Below are 16397 nucleotides of genomic sequence, written 5' to 3' on the forward strand. Positions count from 1 at the left end.
ATCATCTTCAAGTTCATTATATATATTTTCAAACAAAGTATGTACCGTAAACTATTGTATATTATGTTTGTCAAATACATTTTACATATACATTTATTAAAAACAAATAAATGTACTGTTTAGAGTTTGTAGAGTAATACGCTAATCATCCGTCTCAATCCGTGTGCCGCTGACAGGATTATATTCAAATGGTACTGTAGTTTAGCTGATCATATCCGTTTGCTTACGAGATCCAACGCTTTGAGATGTATTACTAATATAAATTGAGACTCCCAATGGTGCCGTTCTGCAAATGCAATCAAATTTGATTTGAAAAATGGCCTTGCTACCTTATTATATAATACTGTGACTGGATGGTGAACTGGGAGTGCCCGCTTCCAATTTGCACGGCACAGAATTTGGTTAATTGCTGGACAATAAATTGTGTGTCATTCATAATGCTAACATTATACAAAGCTAAATAACCCCCCCAACCCCGTCCGCCCTCAATCCTTTAGATGCATTGTGTTGTCCACGTGCAAAAAAACCCACCGAACAAACCGGCAAATATATCCAATGATATAAAAGGATAGTCATTTTCCATCTATTGTTTTACAGCATCTTCTCCGTGCATCTAGCACAACCCTTTGCCCATAAAAAATCCACCGAGTAAATCAGAAGATGTGTATGTGCTACTATAGTAGGAGTTGGAGTGTTGGCATCCTCTCTCCATCGTCTGCATACGGTACGTCGTCCGCACGTAAAATCCCCATCGAACCAACTACAAATTTTATTTACGGTATCTGCTCCTGTAAAGGACAAACGAATGGCAACCTTCTTACAGAGTGCCGCTGACATAAAAAGAAATTCTCGGAAGAACCAAAATTTCCCCTAGCATCATAAAGGAAAAGGAACAATTGTCCTCCTTTTATCGTCTACCACTAACGTGTCGACCGTATATAAAGGCCTTGTTTAGTTCCCAAAATTTTTTTCTAAAAACATCATATCGAATTTTTGGACACCTAAATAAATCATTAAACATAGATGAACCAAAAAACTAATTGCACAGTTATGGAAGAAATCTTGAGACGAATCTTTTGAGCCTAATTAGCCCATGATTAGCCATAAGTGCTACAGTAACCAACATGTGCTAATGACAGATTAATTAGGCTCAAAAGATTCGTCTCCCGGTTTCCAGGCTAGCCGTGAAATTCGTTTTTTCATTCGTGTCCGAAAATCCTTTTCGACATCCGGTCAAACATTTGACGTGACACTTCTCCTAAAAAATTTTTCAATCTAAACACCACCAAAATAAGGCACCAAACGAACTCAAAAATTTCTCAGATACCATATATCATAAATTATGCTCCTTCCATCAATTTTATGCAGTATGTCGTTCGGCTGCGAAAAAAAACCACCTAGCAACCCAGATATATTTTTTTTCTACTACTATGAAAAGACATGTTTCCACCTCTCATGGTCCGTATGCAGCGTACCGCTCACATGCAAAAAAAATGACCTAGCAAACCAGAAAATTCACCACGAAAAAATGTCTAATTAGAAAAGAAAAATGGTCTCCAATTTTTTTACTGATCAGTTGGTCAGTGCATTAATCTCAACGGAGTTTGTTGATTTATTTGTGCTCAATTTTCTTTTCGAGCATCCCATAGCGATATATTACTAGCAATATGAAAGCATAGCTTGTTGAAATAATTTTTTAGAGATATTTTACCATTCTTTAAAAAAAATACCGGGAGGTACAACAATTTTTATTGTTAATTTTGATACCTCTTTATACTTTATAACTTAAGATATTAAAATTTTGAGCATAAATTTTGGTGTCTAGATATACTTAAAATTTCAAAAAATTGCCAAAATTTCCAACACAACTAAATTGATCAATAACCACCAGATGAACTCCAGACAGAGAACCATTGTGTTTGAGCAAGCATAGAACATGTGCCAATCTGACTTATTGATACTCCATTTAGGACCAACACACAGTGCATCTAAGGACAAGTATAACCATGTAGACGGTTGTTATCTATTTGACACACACAGACAGCTAAATAGACAGCTTATACAATGACTTGTCTATTTGTTTGTCTGTAAAACATTTAATTTATCCTTTGATGCATAAATCAAGGTAATCAATAGTACTAGTAAATAGACGAGACGCGGCGTACAACAGTGCTAATGGTGTCGGTTTGGCATTGGAGCACGCACCCATGTTGTCTCTTCATGAAGAGACGCTGTGGTCGTCTATTAGATAGGGCGGGGTCTTTTTGCAAAGTTCGCAACATACAAATGACTTAAAATCATGCGTTGTACATGCTCCTATTACTACTCCCACAGTTTCTTAATTAAGACTTTATAGGGCACGTCCAAATTTATATGGATTATACAAACTCATTTACGGAGTAACGGATAGATCTAGATAAGACTAGAAAGTCTTAAAATATAAAACGAACAGAATAACTTGTTATCCCGAAACTACAAACAACGGAGCAAAAATACAAACCTAACTAGGACTATATAACATTTCGTTCACTATATTTCAAGCAGTGCAGTTTAAATCCTAGGAACTAAGGGCTGCCTCGAAAGTCGAAACGCGGAAATTTCCACAGAAACACAATTCGGTTCATACAAAATTCAAACGGAATAGCCCCTGAACAAAGAAACATTTACATTATTTCTACCCCGTTTCTTCGGTCATAACACAGTGCAAAACAAGAACTAATGAGACGTCCGGCCATCACCGTCGACGATGATATCGCCGAAGGCGCCATTGCTGGGGATCATCGGCAGCACATGCTCCTGGTGAGGCACCACGACGTCCAGCAAGTACGGCCCCGGCGTCCCGATCATCTCCTCGACGGCGGCACGGACCTCACCTTTCCTTGTCACGCGAGCAGCAGGGATGCCGAAGCCTCGAGCGATCGTCACCAAGTCCGGGTAAATCTCGCCGTCGTTCCCGGCCGGGTCGCCGAGGTAGGTGTGCGCCCGGTTGCCCTCGTAGAATCTGTCCTCCCACTGCACCACCATGCCCAGATGCTGGTTGTTCAGCACCATCACCTTCACCGCCAGGTTCTCCACGCGGATCATCGCCAGCTCCTGCATGTTCATCGCGAAGCTACCGTCGCCGTCAATGTCGACGACCAGGGCGGCGCCCGGGTTGGCCACCGCGGCGCCGGCGGCCGCCGGGAGACCGAAGCCCATCGCGCCCAGCCCGGCCGACGTGAGCAGGTGCCTTGGCCTCCTGAAGGTGTAATACTGCGCCGCCCACATCTGGTGCTGCCCGACGCCGGTGGCCACGATCGCCTCCCCGTCGGTGAGCTCGTCGAGCACCTGGATGACGTACTGCGGCGGGATCGCTTCTCCGAACGCTTTGTAACGCAGTGGGAACTCGATCTTCTTCTGCTCCAGCTCCGAACGCCAAGCGCTGAAATCGAGATTCTTGCGCGTGGAGGCGTGCTCAAGCATGGCGTTCATGCCCTGCAGGGCGAGCTTGACGTCTGCGCAGATCGATACGTGCGGCTGCTTGTTCTTCCCGAGCTCGGCCGGGTCGATGTCGATGTGCACGATCTTGGCCCTGCTCGCGAACGCCTCGATTTTGCCGGTGACGCGGTCGTCGAACCGCACGCCAAACGCGAGCAGCAGGTCGGCGTTGTCGACGGCGTAGTTTGCGTACACAGTGCCATGCATCCCGAGCATCCCCAGGGAGAGGGGATCGTCGCTGGGGAAGTTCCCGATGCCCATGAGGGTGGTCGTCACCGGGATGCCCGTCAGCTCCACGAAGCGGCGCAGCTCGTCGCCGGACGCCGAGCAGCCGCCGCCGCCAACGTAGAGGACGGGCCTCTTGGCGTTGCCGAGGAGGCGGATGACTTTGTCGAGCAGCTCGGCGGCCGGCGGCTTGGGTAGCCGTGAGATGTATCCCGGCAGGCGCATGGGCGTGTCCCAGGACGGCACGGCCATCTGCTGCTGGATGTCCTTGGGGACGTCGACGAGCACCGGCCCGGGGCGTCCAGACGACGCGAGGAAGAAGGCTTCCTTGATAATGCGGGGGATGTCGTCGGCGTCGAGGACGAGGTAGCTGTGCTTGGTGATGGAACGTGTGAGCTCGATGATGGGCGTCTCCTGGAAGGCGTCGGTGCCGATCATGCGGCGCGGGACCTGGCCGGTGATGGCGACGAGCGGGACGGAGTCGAGGTGCGCGTCGGCGAGCGCGGACACGAGGTTGGTGGCGCCGGGGCCGGAGGTGGCGATGCAGACGCCGGGGCGCCCCGACGCGCGCGCGTACCCGGACGCCGCGAACGCCTCCCCCTGCTCGTGGCGTAGCAGGTGGTTGCGTATGGCGGGCGACCGTGTGAGCGCCTGGTGGATCTCCATGGACGCGCCGCCCGGGTACGCGAACACGTCCTCGACGCCGCACCGCTCGAGCGCCTCGACGAGGATGTCCGCGCCCGTCCGCCGCTCCGCCGGCCCCCACGTCCGGACAGGCGCCGGCGCCGGCGCGGTCCGAGGCGGCGGGGGCGGGGAGCGCGTCAGGGCCGTGGTGGTGGCGGCGGCGACCGACGACACCGTCGTCGCGCACCTCACGCGCGCGGCGGGACGGCCCTGACGCGGGCGGTCGCCGGAGCCAGCAGCAGCGTCCAGGAGGGGAGCGCTGGTACCGCGTCGACCACGCCGCGGTTTGCACAGCGCAGCGCCCCTGATGAAGTCGGGGAGGGAGGCGGCGGTCGTGGCAATGGCCATGGCGGCGCGCGGCGCGTCCCGGCGTGGCAAGAAAGGCACTGAGCCACTCCACTTGGTTTGGCTCGTTAAAAACGCGCGGCGCCGCGGCGAGTTCCGACAGCGACGGGGACGAGACCTCCCTCCGTGCCTCTCTCCCTTAACAGGCACTGACCTGTGGGCCACCCACCCATCGCTGACCCCACTGTCAGTGGCAACCCGGTCCACGAGTCGTGTGAGTGAGCATCTGAAACTGACGTGTACTTGTGGCGCAGGAGATGACGTGGGGATCACTCACGTGTGGGGACGGAACGTCAGGATAGGCGTGGGACCCACCCAGCAGGGACACCTGGCGAATGGAGTCAAACGTGGGGACACTACTGAGCCGCGCGCGCGCCTACGAGGAGTCGAGGAAGCAGCACACGGGACGGTGAGGAACGCGCGCGGGTTTGTTTTGCCTTTTGTCTCACACAGCACTACTGCCGATTTTCTTTTATCCCTTGAAACTTTTAATACATCATCTGGTGTTATAATCGATGACATTGATTTTTGGATCTCTGTTTAATTATTTATCTTACCTAAAATTATATAATTATTAATATTTTGTTATCATTTAATTTACTATTAAAGTAATTCTAAATATGATTTATAATTTTGTATATTTGGATAAAATTTTTGAATAAGACTAATAGTTAAATGTAAATTAAAAGTCAATGGTTCAAAATAAAAAATGGAGGAAATATTTAATTTATAGAAACAATGCTATGTTCTTTTGCGGATGAAAGATAAAGTATAAAAAATCATCAGACCCTTATAGCTATTTAATAGTATAAATAATTAAATTACCTATTATAAAGTTAAAATTCTATTTTTAATAAGATAATGAGGTTTTATAAATTCTTTTCACAAAATAATACATCATTTAACTGTTCGAAAAATACATACAGAAGCCAAGAAATAAATTCAAAGATAATATGATGAAACAAATGCAGCCTAAGTATCTCAAAGGCCCAAAGCCCATTTCCAAACCTACACTGTTCAATCATGATATCTCGATGGATAGCACTGCTTTTTTGCCACGCAGATATAACCTAACTCACTTTTGCTATTGATCAAACATTTGTTCTTATGTTAAACACGCGCGTAATACATAGGAGACTAACATAGAGGATGTGTATGGGATTTTTAACTTACATGTATGCCCTCGTATTATAATCCAACAACAGTGACTGAATTTGATTGATGGAATTAAAATTTTTAAACATTTGATCACTGGACGGACCCAACCTAACTTGCATGACAAAACCGTTAGTTCGATTAGCGTGGCCAAATGAAACCATTTCCGAAATTTAAAATGGTTTTTTTACACGCAAATATTAAAAGAATGTATGAAATAATAATAAAAAAAAGAGAGTCGCTACTACCGGCTTGCAGTTGCAGGCGCATGGAGACGCCTCCCAAGAGGAGCCATGGGGCGGCAGCAACTGATTCGTTTTTTTCTTACGAATCTCGCATGCATCTCGATAGATAATCAAAGACATCTGCCGTTGGTTCCTTGATAAATGTTATTCCCTTCGTTTCATAACATAATATTAATATGTTTGACTCTTTTATTTGTAATATTTAATTTTTTTATTTAAAAAATTATAGAAAAATCATTTATTTTGCTTGTGACTTACTTTATTATAAAAAACTTTAAACATTATTTATTATTTTTTATATTTATACTAAAATTTTAAAATAAAACAAATTGTCCAACATTATGATAAAAAAGTCAAACCACTGTGAAACGGGACAGTAGCTCCCACGGTTATCAGCTTTGTATGACCTTGAATTTACTATGGCCAACGATAGCTCAGGCTTTGTTTAGATTGCAAAAAAATTTTGCAAAAACATCACATCAAGTTTTTAAACACATATTTAAAGTATTAAACGTAGTTTAATTACAAAACAAATTTTAAATTCCGCCTAAAAACCACGAGACGAATCTTTTGAGCCTAATTAATCCGTCATTAGCACATATTGTTTACTGTAGCATTTATAGCTAATTACGTCCTAATTAGGCTCAAAAGTTTCGTCTCAGGATTTCTCATATAACTGTGCAATTGGTTTTTCATTTTATCTATGTTTAATATTCTATTTAGGTGTCTAAAGATTCGATGTTATGTTTTGAATAAAAATTTTTGGGAACTAAACAGCCCCTTAATATAATATACGGAGCACTTGCAACTTGCAAGGCATATGTCAGGTTGTCGTTCTCGAAAAAATAAAAGGCGAGATTTTGGTGGTGTTTGTTTCTATGGACTTATTTTTATCCCTAATCACATCGGATGTTTAGTCACTTATATTATAAATAGTAAATATAAACTATTTATAAAACTCATCCATAATCTTAGACTAATTCGCGAGACGAATCTAATGAGCCTAATTAATCCATGATTATCCTACGTGATGCTACAGTAAACATTTGCTAATTAAGGATTAATTAGGCTTAAAAAGTTCGTCTCGCGGATTAGCTCTTATTTATGAAATTAGTTTTTTATTAGTCTATATTTAATACGTCAAATTAGTGTTCAAATATCCGATGTGACATTGAGTTAAAAAGTTTAACCCCATCTAAACAGCCCTTTTGAGTAAGTGACGGTGACGGTACGTCGAAAGATGGTGATTGTTTGGTTTTGTAAGGATAAAAAAAGGTATATTTGTAAATAAAAATAATTTTTAAAAGCTATCTAAAACATAAGCTAAAAACAAAGTATGATAAAAATTCTAAATTTTAACGAAGTAGAAGTGAAAAAAATAAGGCTGATATATAATATTTGTTCAGTCGCTTGTTTTGCTATCCTGGATGCACGTTTGCTTTCTCTTGGTGCCGCTAAGACTTGAGATCCCGCTGCGCGCAGTTGATTGAGTTGAGACGTTGGTTTGCCAATTTCGTGCTTTTCCGATGCTAAGAGCATCTTAAACAGAGCGGTTATTTTTAAAGCAAGATATTTTAAAAATCATAATTAATTATATGATACTCCCTCCATATTTATATGACATCGTTGACTTTTATGTCCACGTTTGACCATTCGTCTTATTTAAAAAACTATATAATTATTAATTATTTTGTTATAATATATTATTATAGTAGAAACTTTAATTATGCATTATAATTTTGTATATTTGGATATAAATTTTAAATAAGACGAATGGTTAAACGTGATTCTAAAAGTCAACGGTGTTATACATAAAAAAAATATGGAGGGAGTAATAATTAAGCTTATTTTATGCGCGCAAATTGGTTCATACCATCACTTTTATATATCCGTTGCAATGGACACACAAATTGGCTCCGTGGCCCCACGTTTCGACTGTGAACCGGCGTTAATCGTTTGCTGACGGGGTAGCTACTCGTCTCACTGCATGTGGGTCCCACACACATGCTGCCCGTTACGTCGGTGATCTTCTACACAGAAAGCCCAGCAACCTCACGGAATCATAAAAGGCCCTATGCTTCTTGGACCATCACGCACACACGAGGCAAGCGGATCTTCTACACCGCTTAACGTAGTGGATTCGGATGGATGGTGGTTAAACCATATCCGAAACTGTATTTTTTAAACGGATGCAGAGCATATGCGGATGTTTTTGAATCTAGAAGCAAGCAGGTGCAGATTGTTGTGGATGTCGAAAATGATGTGGAGTCGGCTTGGAAACAGATCATTATAACCAGATGTGATACGTACATGCAATCAATACATTGCCATTTAATATTGGATAGAAAATACTTGGGTTATTGATAGACTTTTGATTGAGTGCTTTATGAGCTAAAAAACTCGGATTATCCGCCAAAATGACTATCGTATAATCCGGTAAGAAAATCGGATAATCCGCATCCACCGGGTATTAACGATACTATATCCGTATCTGAATCCGCAACTTGCTATCCAAATCCGACTCCGTATCCTCCGAATAGTTGCAAACCCCTATCACATTCTCAATTTGAGCGGATTCGAATCGGATCGGATATTATCCGATCCGTTAACACCCCTACTTCTACCCAGTTTGTATTGTTTGACCATTTTTCTTATTAAAAAATTATGGAAATATCATTTTTTTGCTTGTGACTTACTTTATTATCAAAAGAACTTTTAAGCACGACTTTATCATTCTTTATATTTGTACTAAATTTTTGAATAAGACGAATGATCAAACGTTGCAAAAAAAAATCAAATATCTTACGTTATAAAACGGAGGTAGTAGTAATTTATCTTCATAATTTATTTTAATTTTTTGGTAACTATTTAGATGACATGTAATAGATAAGAGCTGCCCATTTAAATGTTTAGGAGTAGATGATAAGTGGATTGTACGTAAGCTTTTGTGTTGTCCAAAATACAAATCGGATTTGCAAATGATTTGTGCGCGCGTTCAAGGGCAACAGACGTTGTCATACTGCTGACTTTCTTCTGACGATCATTGCCCATCCATTCAATGTGTGCCAGTCACACATGTTCATCAATCCTAAAAATTCCCAAACGAACTACGGCTCATGAACTGAAGCTGAAACGAAACCACGATCTCGGGCTTTTTCGTTCAAAATGTCAGGTCCGGCCCGTCCTCGGCCTTCCCCTTTTGCTGCAAAAATTGTGGGCCACACGGTTTGCTAATTAGCTGCACAGAAAAATATAAATATAATTAGCATATGATTAATTAAGTATTACTTATTAAAAGTTTAAAAAATATAGTTATTTGATCTTTTTAAATAATTTCTATATAAACTTTTTTATACAAGATAAATTATTTAATAGTTTAAAAGACATGCTAATGAAAATCGGGGAGAAGCTCAGCCAAACAGGACTGAAATGAACGCAGCCAGGCTTGGCCGCTTGGCCCAGGTTTAGATGGATCGAGTCAGATGATGCGCGCGACGGTGACTGTGGTCTGTGGGCCCCACTGTCTCCAGCGCTCTCGCCACTGCCATCCGGGCCCCACTGCTACTTTTCTTCTTCTCCGGTCCGTTCGCACGGGTGCGGGGGTGGGACCCAACCCACCCAGGCATTTCCGCTTCTGCGCTTCGCCCTTATCGTTACACGAGCCTTCTTGGCTTCTACGCGTCGAGCCGATCTCCTCCTCCTCCCTCCCTCCCGAACCACCGGAAGCAGCCGACGCGGCGTAGCGCCGGCGCTCCAGCCGCCTCCGCCTCCGCCTCCTCCACCTCCACCACTCGGAGATCGTCGTCTCCTCGGGTAAGACCCCCACCGCCTCCTCCCACCCACCCTCCGGACAGTTTGGTTCGTTTCGCCTCGTCGCGCGTCCATTTACCCCATGCGGCTGCGCGATCGGGGGTTGCGAATCTGGTGACGCCCCCGATTATACGTGGGGGTGGGATCGTTGCGGTGGTGCGATGATTTTGGTGTGGCGGGGGGAATTGCGGCCTTGCGGGGTCTTGTTCGTCTAGATGCATGGGTTGATCTGGCATGATGGTATCATTGTTAAGCTTTTTTTTTTAGGGTAGCGTCAGTGCTTCCTAGTTTTGCCTTCATGGATGGATCTGTAGCGCTGCGTTCGTGTGATTCGGGGCTAGACTAATTCCAGTGAAATTCGTCGTTAATCATGTCGTTTCGCTGTCGAATTTTGCTACGGTGCTAATGCTGCTGTTGATTGGGTTGATGATGCAGGTAAGTTGTTTGATCGAGTGCCTTTGGAAACATATGGGAGGTTAGATTCGTGAAATTGAGAGGAATCAGAAGACGGGTGGTTTGAGGAGACTGAGTTTGATCTGACAATGGGGTGGTTCCGGGCTGCGTCCGGCTTGGCTCGGGTGGCATTGAGGAGGAACCTGTCACGTGCTCTGGCGAGCCCTTCTGCCGGTCCCGTGCCGCGGTACTTCCACTCCACCCACCCCCGGCGGTTTGCCTCGCCTGTGCCCCGTGCGGTGCCACTCTCGCGCCTCACAGACAGCTTCCTTGATGGCACCAGCAGTGTGTACCTTGAAGAGCTCCAGCGGGCATGGGAGGCTGATCCCACCTCTGTTGATGAGTCGTGGGACAATTTCTTTCGGAACTTTGTCGGGCAGGCTGCAACAACGTCTCCTGGCTTATCTGGGCAGACAATTCAGGAAAGCATGAGGCTTCTGCTTCTTGTCCGAGCGTACCAGGTTAATGGTCACATGAAGGCTAAGCTTGATCCTCTTGCTCTAGAGGAGCGGCCTGTCCCTGATGATCTGGACCCTGCGTTCTATGGGTTCTCTGAGGCTGATTTGGATCGGGAATTCTTTCTTGGTGTGTGGAGGATGGCTGGGTTCTTGTCAGAGAATCGCCCTGTTCAGACACTCCGTTCTGTATTGGAGCGGCTTGAGCAAGCCTACTGTGGTACCATTGGGTATGAGTACATGCACATACCTGACAGGGAAAAGTGTAACTGGCTGAGGGACAAGATTGAGACAGTCAACCCAAGGGAGTACTCCTATGACCGCCGCCAGGTCATGCTTGATAGGCTCATCTGGAGTACGCAGTTTGAGAGCTTCTTGGCCCAGAAGTGGACTACCGCCAAGCGATTTGGTCTTGAAGGTGCGGAGACACTCATCCCTGGCATGAAGGAGATGTTTGACAGGGCAGCTGATCTTGGCGTAGAGAGTATTGTTATTGGTATGCCACACAGAGGCAGGTTGAATGTCTTGGGCAACGTCGTGCGGAAGCCCTTGCGACAAATCTTCAGTGAGTTTAGTGGTGGTACCAAGCCTGCCGATGAAGGGGAGGGTTTGTATACAGGGACTGGAGATGTCAAATACCATTTAGGAACTTCATACGATAGGCCTACCAGAGGTGGTAAGCATATCCATCTGTCACTGGTTGCAAACCCAAGTCACTTGGAAGCAGTTGATCCTGTTGTCGCTGGGAAGACCAGAGCAAAACAGTACTATTCTAATGATCTTGACAGGACCAAGAATTTGGGGGTCTTGTTGCACGGTGATGGAAGCTTCTCAGGTCAGGGTGTAGTGTACGAAACCCTGCATCTCAGTGCTCTTCCAAACTACACCACTGGTGGAACAATTCACATTGTGGTCAATAATCAGGTTGCTTTCACTACTGATCCAAGGGCAGGGAGGTCTTCTCAGTATTGCACAGATGTTGCTAAAGCATTGGATGCTCCAATTTTCCATGTGAATGGTGATGACTTGGAGGCAGTGGTTCATGTCTGTGAGCTTGCTGCGGAGTGGCGGCAAACATTTCATTCTGATGTTGTGGTGGATATTGTATGCTACCGCCGATTTGGGCATAACGAGATTGATGAGCCCTCCTTCACCCAGCCTAAAATGTACAAGGTATACATCTTCTCCTTCTTACCTTGTTAAGACCAGCATGATGCCATGATTTATGTTTATTTGGTCTGTGAATATTCATTTCAGTCCTTTTCTTTACTCTATTGTATGAGTAATGATGTCTCTAGAGCTCTAGCTAGTGTATCTTGATTTCAACCGTAGTATTTTCTCTACCGTATGATTCTGAATGTGTGATATCTCAAGAACACCATAGAGTTTATCAACTAATAGATTATTAAAAAAAATACAACTTGTGACTTCTGAGTATTTTACCCCATTAAGATCTGGAATAATTTTTTGTGCGCACGCTTGTGAGCAGAAGAACTATCGTAAGCTAGTAATGGCACTGATTATGATAATTACATGCTGGCATTTTCCATGTTACATCTGTTTGTTTACATTTGGAAAATTCTTTATATTTGTATCAGATAATTAGGAACCACCCAAGTGCTCTTGAGTTATACCAAAAAAGTCTTTTAGAATCTGGGAAGATCTCGAAGGAAGATATTGATAAGATACACAAGAAGGTCAGCACTATCTTGAATGAGGAATTTAAAAACAGCAAAGAATATATTCCCAATAAGAGAGACTGGCTGTCAGCTTACTGGGCTGGATTCAAATCACCAGAACAGATTTCACGTATCCGAAATACTGGGTAAACAATTCTTTACTTCTGATTTTTGACTGATCCCCATGTTTACCCTCCATACTTTGAGTCAGTAGCTTTAATGCAACTGTTTTTGCAATCACGCAGTGTCAAGCCAGAGATTCTGAAACGTGTTGGAGAAGCCATGACTACTCTGCCTGAAAATTTCAAGCCCCACAGAGCTGTCAAAAAGATTTTTGAGCAGCGTCGTCAAATGATTGAGACTGGGGAAGGCATCGATTGGGCAGTTGGTGAAGCACTTGCTTTTGCAACTCTTATAATTGAGGGAAACCATGTTAGGCTAAGTGGCCAGGATGTTGAGAGGGGTACATTCAGCCACCGCCATGCTGTTGTGCATGACCAGGAATCTGGAGAGCAGTACTGTCCACTTGATAATCTTGTTATGAACCAAGATGAGGAACTATTTACTGTAAGCAACAGGTATGATTATGATCCACCAAAGCACCAACTTATTCTATTTTATATGTTATTGGTTAGTTCAATTGAAATTTTAGAGAAAACATGAATATCACCACAAAAATAATAAAATAAGTTAAAAATATAATAGTTAATCATATCAGCTATACTGATGGTTTTAAGTTGGAGTATTTTTTTTCTTTGAAGGATTTTTTTTACATAGTGAAAGATAACGCTTCAATACAAAACTTGCATGCTCATAATTTTCTCAAACTGGGGAAAAACAATTTGAAGCAAAAAAAGAAGAAATTTTATCAAAGGTCTACATCTTATTAACTTACAGCAATTAATAATTAAGTTAAACCAGCTTTTTGGCGTTCTATATGGAGTCCTGAGAAGTAATATTTAAACTTATGTGATGCCTCCATTTCATTCATGACTGTTTCTTTCCTTTATAGTTGATCCGGCTTTATTGTTACATGATCTGATGTATTAAAGAATTTCAACAGTTCCCTGTCAGAGTTTGCTGTTTTGGGCTTTGAACTGGGTTATTCTATGGAGAATCCAAATTCACTGGTTCTATGGGAAGCTCAGTTTGGTGATTTTTCCAATGGAGCTCAAGTGATATTTGACCAGTTTCTGAGTAGTGGGGAGGCAAAATGGCTCCGCCAGACCGGTCTTGTTGTTTGCCTTCCTCATGGATATGATGGTCAAGGGCCTGAACATTCCAGTGCAAGGTTGGAGCGTTTCCTCCAGGTAACATTTTTTGGTTCATGACTGAAGATATTGGCACTAGTATACTGTGTTTGTATTAGTTGCATTATCTATCATCCATTCACACGAAAGGAACACAATATAACAGCACCTGTGTAAACTCTTTGCAATATTGCTGTTTAGACTGTGGTGGCACCATGGTTCACCTTCCCACATGTTACCACAGTAACTACTCTTACCGTGGGGTACGGTAATGGTAACCGTGCCTCACCAAATTCAAACAAGTTTTTAAAATAATTTAATTTTTTGATAAATTTTATGAGGTTTTTCATGGTTCTGAACCCTTGCTGAAACTGCCATGGTTCTACAGTTTTTATATTTTTCGTAAAAGGTATGCTGATGCCATTTAGTGATGCAAAGTTGCAAACCTTTAACACTTTACTTAGAATTCAGCAAAATGTGTTTTTTTTTTGGTTTATTTAGTTTCCCTTTGTCATGACCTGATGAATGCGCATTGAAGTATTGTATGAGCAAGACATCTGTGTCAGAATAATGCATGCCAATTGTTTAGTGACTATCCAAGTATAGCTCTACTTTTGACTTAGAAACTGAACCACATCATCCATTTGCACGCAATTTATTCTGCAAGGTAATGGTTGTACTTCACATATGAGAAATCTATATGTCATGGATGATTGTAGTCCCCTACGCCCTTTAGAAATTGTCTGTCTGACAAAACTGGAAAGAAATGTCTGAGTGGAGGGATTTTTTTCTGATGCACGATGAACTTTTTTCCCATTCTGATGCATATGCTGTTTTTTTACTTATCTACATATGCAGATGAGTGATGACAACCCTTATGTTATTCCTGAGATGGATCCAACTTTGAGGAAGCAAATCCAGCAGTGCAATTGGCAAGTTGTGAATGTCACAACTCCTGCAAACTATTTCCATGTTTTGCGTCGCCAGGTGAAAATTTTATATATTATTTCACCTTCCCTCCTGCATTGACCATATTCAAGTGGATGAAAGTATGTCTTCTATTTCTAGATCCACCGGGACTTCAGAAAGCCTTTGATTGTTATGTCTCCAAAGAATCTCCTTCGTCACAAGGACTGCAAATCAAATCTTTCTGAATTCGATGACCTTGCGGGTCACCCTGGATTTGACAAGCAAGGGACCCGGTTCAAGCGTCTAATTAAAGATCAGAACAACCATAAGGACCTTGAGGAGGGAATTAACAGATTAGTTCTTTGTTCTGGAAAGGTAGGCATTTTTTTCAGCCCATACAATTGCCTCTTCAGCAGTCATTGTATTACTTATTTTGCTATTATTGCAGGTATATTATGAGTTGGATGAAGAAAGAAGAAAAAAGGAGCGTGATGATGTTGCTATATGTAGAGTTGAACAGCTGTGTCCATTCCCATATGACTTGATCCAGCGCGAGTTGAAACGATATCCAAGTATGTTAAAAGGAGAAAAATTGTTATTCAAATATCTCGTTCAAGTTATCTAGATTACTCTTGTTTACAAAACATGCAACGGCATTAATTTATAATTGCATATATATATATATAGGGTGCTCTTGTTTTTGACTGAGTTTAGACAGTAGCATGATTGCATTCACTATTTCTGACAAGATTGCATGGAACAATAGACACCACATGGAAATAACCTCAATCCTATAGCAGGTTTCACTAATCCTAAAAGGCTGTAGAGAACTAACTTTAGCTAGGACATGTTTTCCAGACTTTATCATTTTCTAACCCAACAAGCAGACAGGAATCAGAGCATTATTTTCCTTTGTTTTCTTGATGGATATAGTTGAGCGAATGACATACGAACTATGATGTCTTTATTGTATTGTGCAGATGCCGAGATTGTTTGGTGCCAAGAAGAACCCATGAACATGGGGGCGTACAGCTACATCAACCCTCGCCTCCTGACCGCGATGAGGGCGCTTGGTCGAGGCACTATAGAGGACATCAAATACGTCGGAAGGGCCCCATCTGCAGCCACCGCAACCGGTTTCTACTCCGTCCATGTGCAGGAGCAAACCGAGCTTGTACAGAAGGCACTGCAGCGAGACCCTATCAACTGTCCATTTTGAACCACGCCTTATAGATTTTTTGAATAGCCATGGGAAATCAAACCTCCTGATCTAAATTATTGCCTGTGCAGCCGTTCGCTGAATAATCCGTTTCGGATGTAATGATACCGCGTGAGAGAAACCATTTGAAACCCCATCTTGGGATGCATCATTTTGTGTTTTTCTTAACATCAAATTAAGCAAAGCTGCGTCCAATGCTTAAGATAATTTACCTCCTGAATAATGATCCGCCATGTTTTGGTGGTACATTCTTGCGGCTATTCCTTTCGCCATCCAGATGTATGATGTGAATTCTTTCAGGCCGTTTTGTTTTTCTGGTATTTTTCCAGTCTCTTACTGCGAGTGGTACTCTGCAACTGCATGCGCATCATGGTGCTCTGCTTTGCAACTGTGTGCTAGGACGGTTCAATGAACCAACCACATAGCCTGACACTCTGATGCCCAATGCCCAATTATTCCAGGTACTTGTCATTGATCATGCATCTCACTGT

At 43.2% G+C, this 16397-nt stretch overlaps 2 protein-coding genes across 2 annotated transcripts; one reads left to right on the forward strand and one right to left on the reverse strand.

The window, feature by feature from the left end:
* Positions 1-2598: 2598 nt before the first annotated feature.
* LOC102711797 (probable acetolactate synthase 2, chloroplastic) lies at positions 2599-4734 on the reverse strand. Its single transcript, XM_015836440.2, has one exon. It carries the CDS (start codon positions 4732-4734, stop codon positions 2716-2718), a length of 2019 nt encoding a protein of 672 aa, XP_015691926.2. The 3' UTR covers positions 2599-2715.
* A 5058-nt stretch (positions 4735-9792) lies between these two features.
* LOC102712073 (2-oxoglutarate dehydrogenase, mitochondrial-like) lies at positions 9793-16182 on the forward strand. Its single transcript, XM_006652152.3, has 9 exons — positions 9793-9944; positions 10377-12022; positions 12448-12674; positions 12774-13106; positions 13592-13838; positions 14637-14765; positions 14847-15062; positions 15136-15259; positions 15668-16182. The coding sequence occupies exons 2-9, from the start codon at positions 10484-10486 to the stop codon at positions 15904-15906; spliced, it is 3054 nt and encodes a 1017-aa protein (XP_006652215.1). The 5' UTR covers positions 9793-9944; positions 10377-10483; the 3' UTR covers positions 15907-16182.
* The last annotated feature ends 215 nt before the right edge of the window (positions 16183-16397 follow it).

This window comes from Oryza brachyantha, chromosome 4, assembly GCF_000231095.2.
Source record: "Oryza brachyantha chromosome 4, ObraRS2, whole genome shotgun sequence".
In the NCBI taxonomy this organism is placed as follows: domain Eukaryota; kingdom Viridiplantae; phylum Streptophyta; class Magnoliopsida; order Poales; family Poaceae; genus Oryza; species Oryza brachyantha.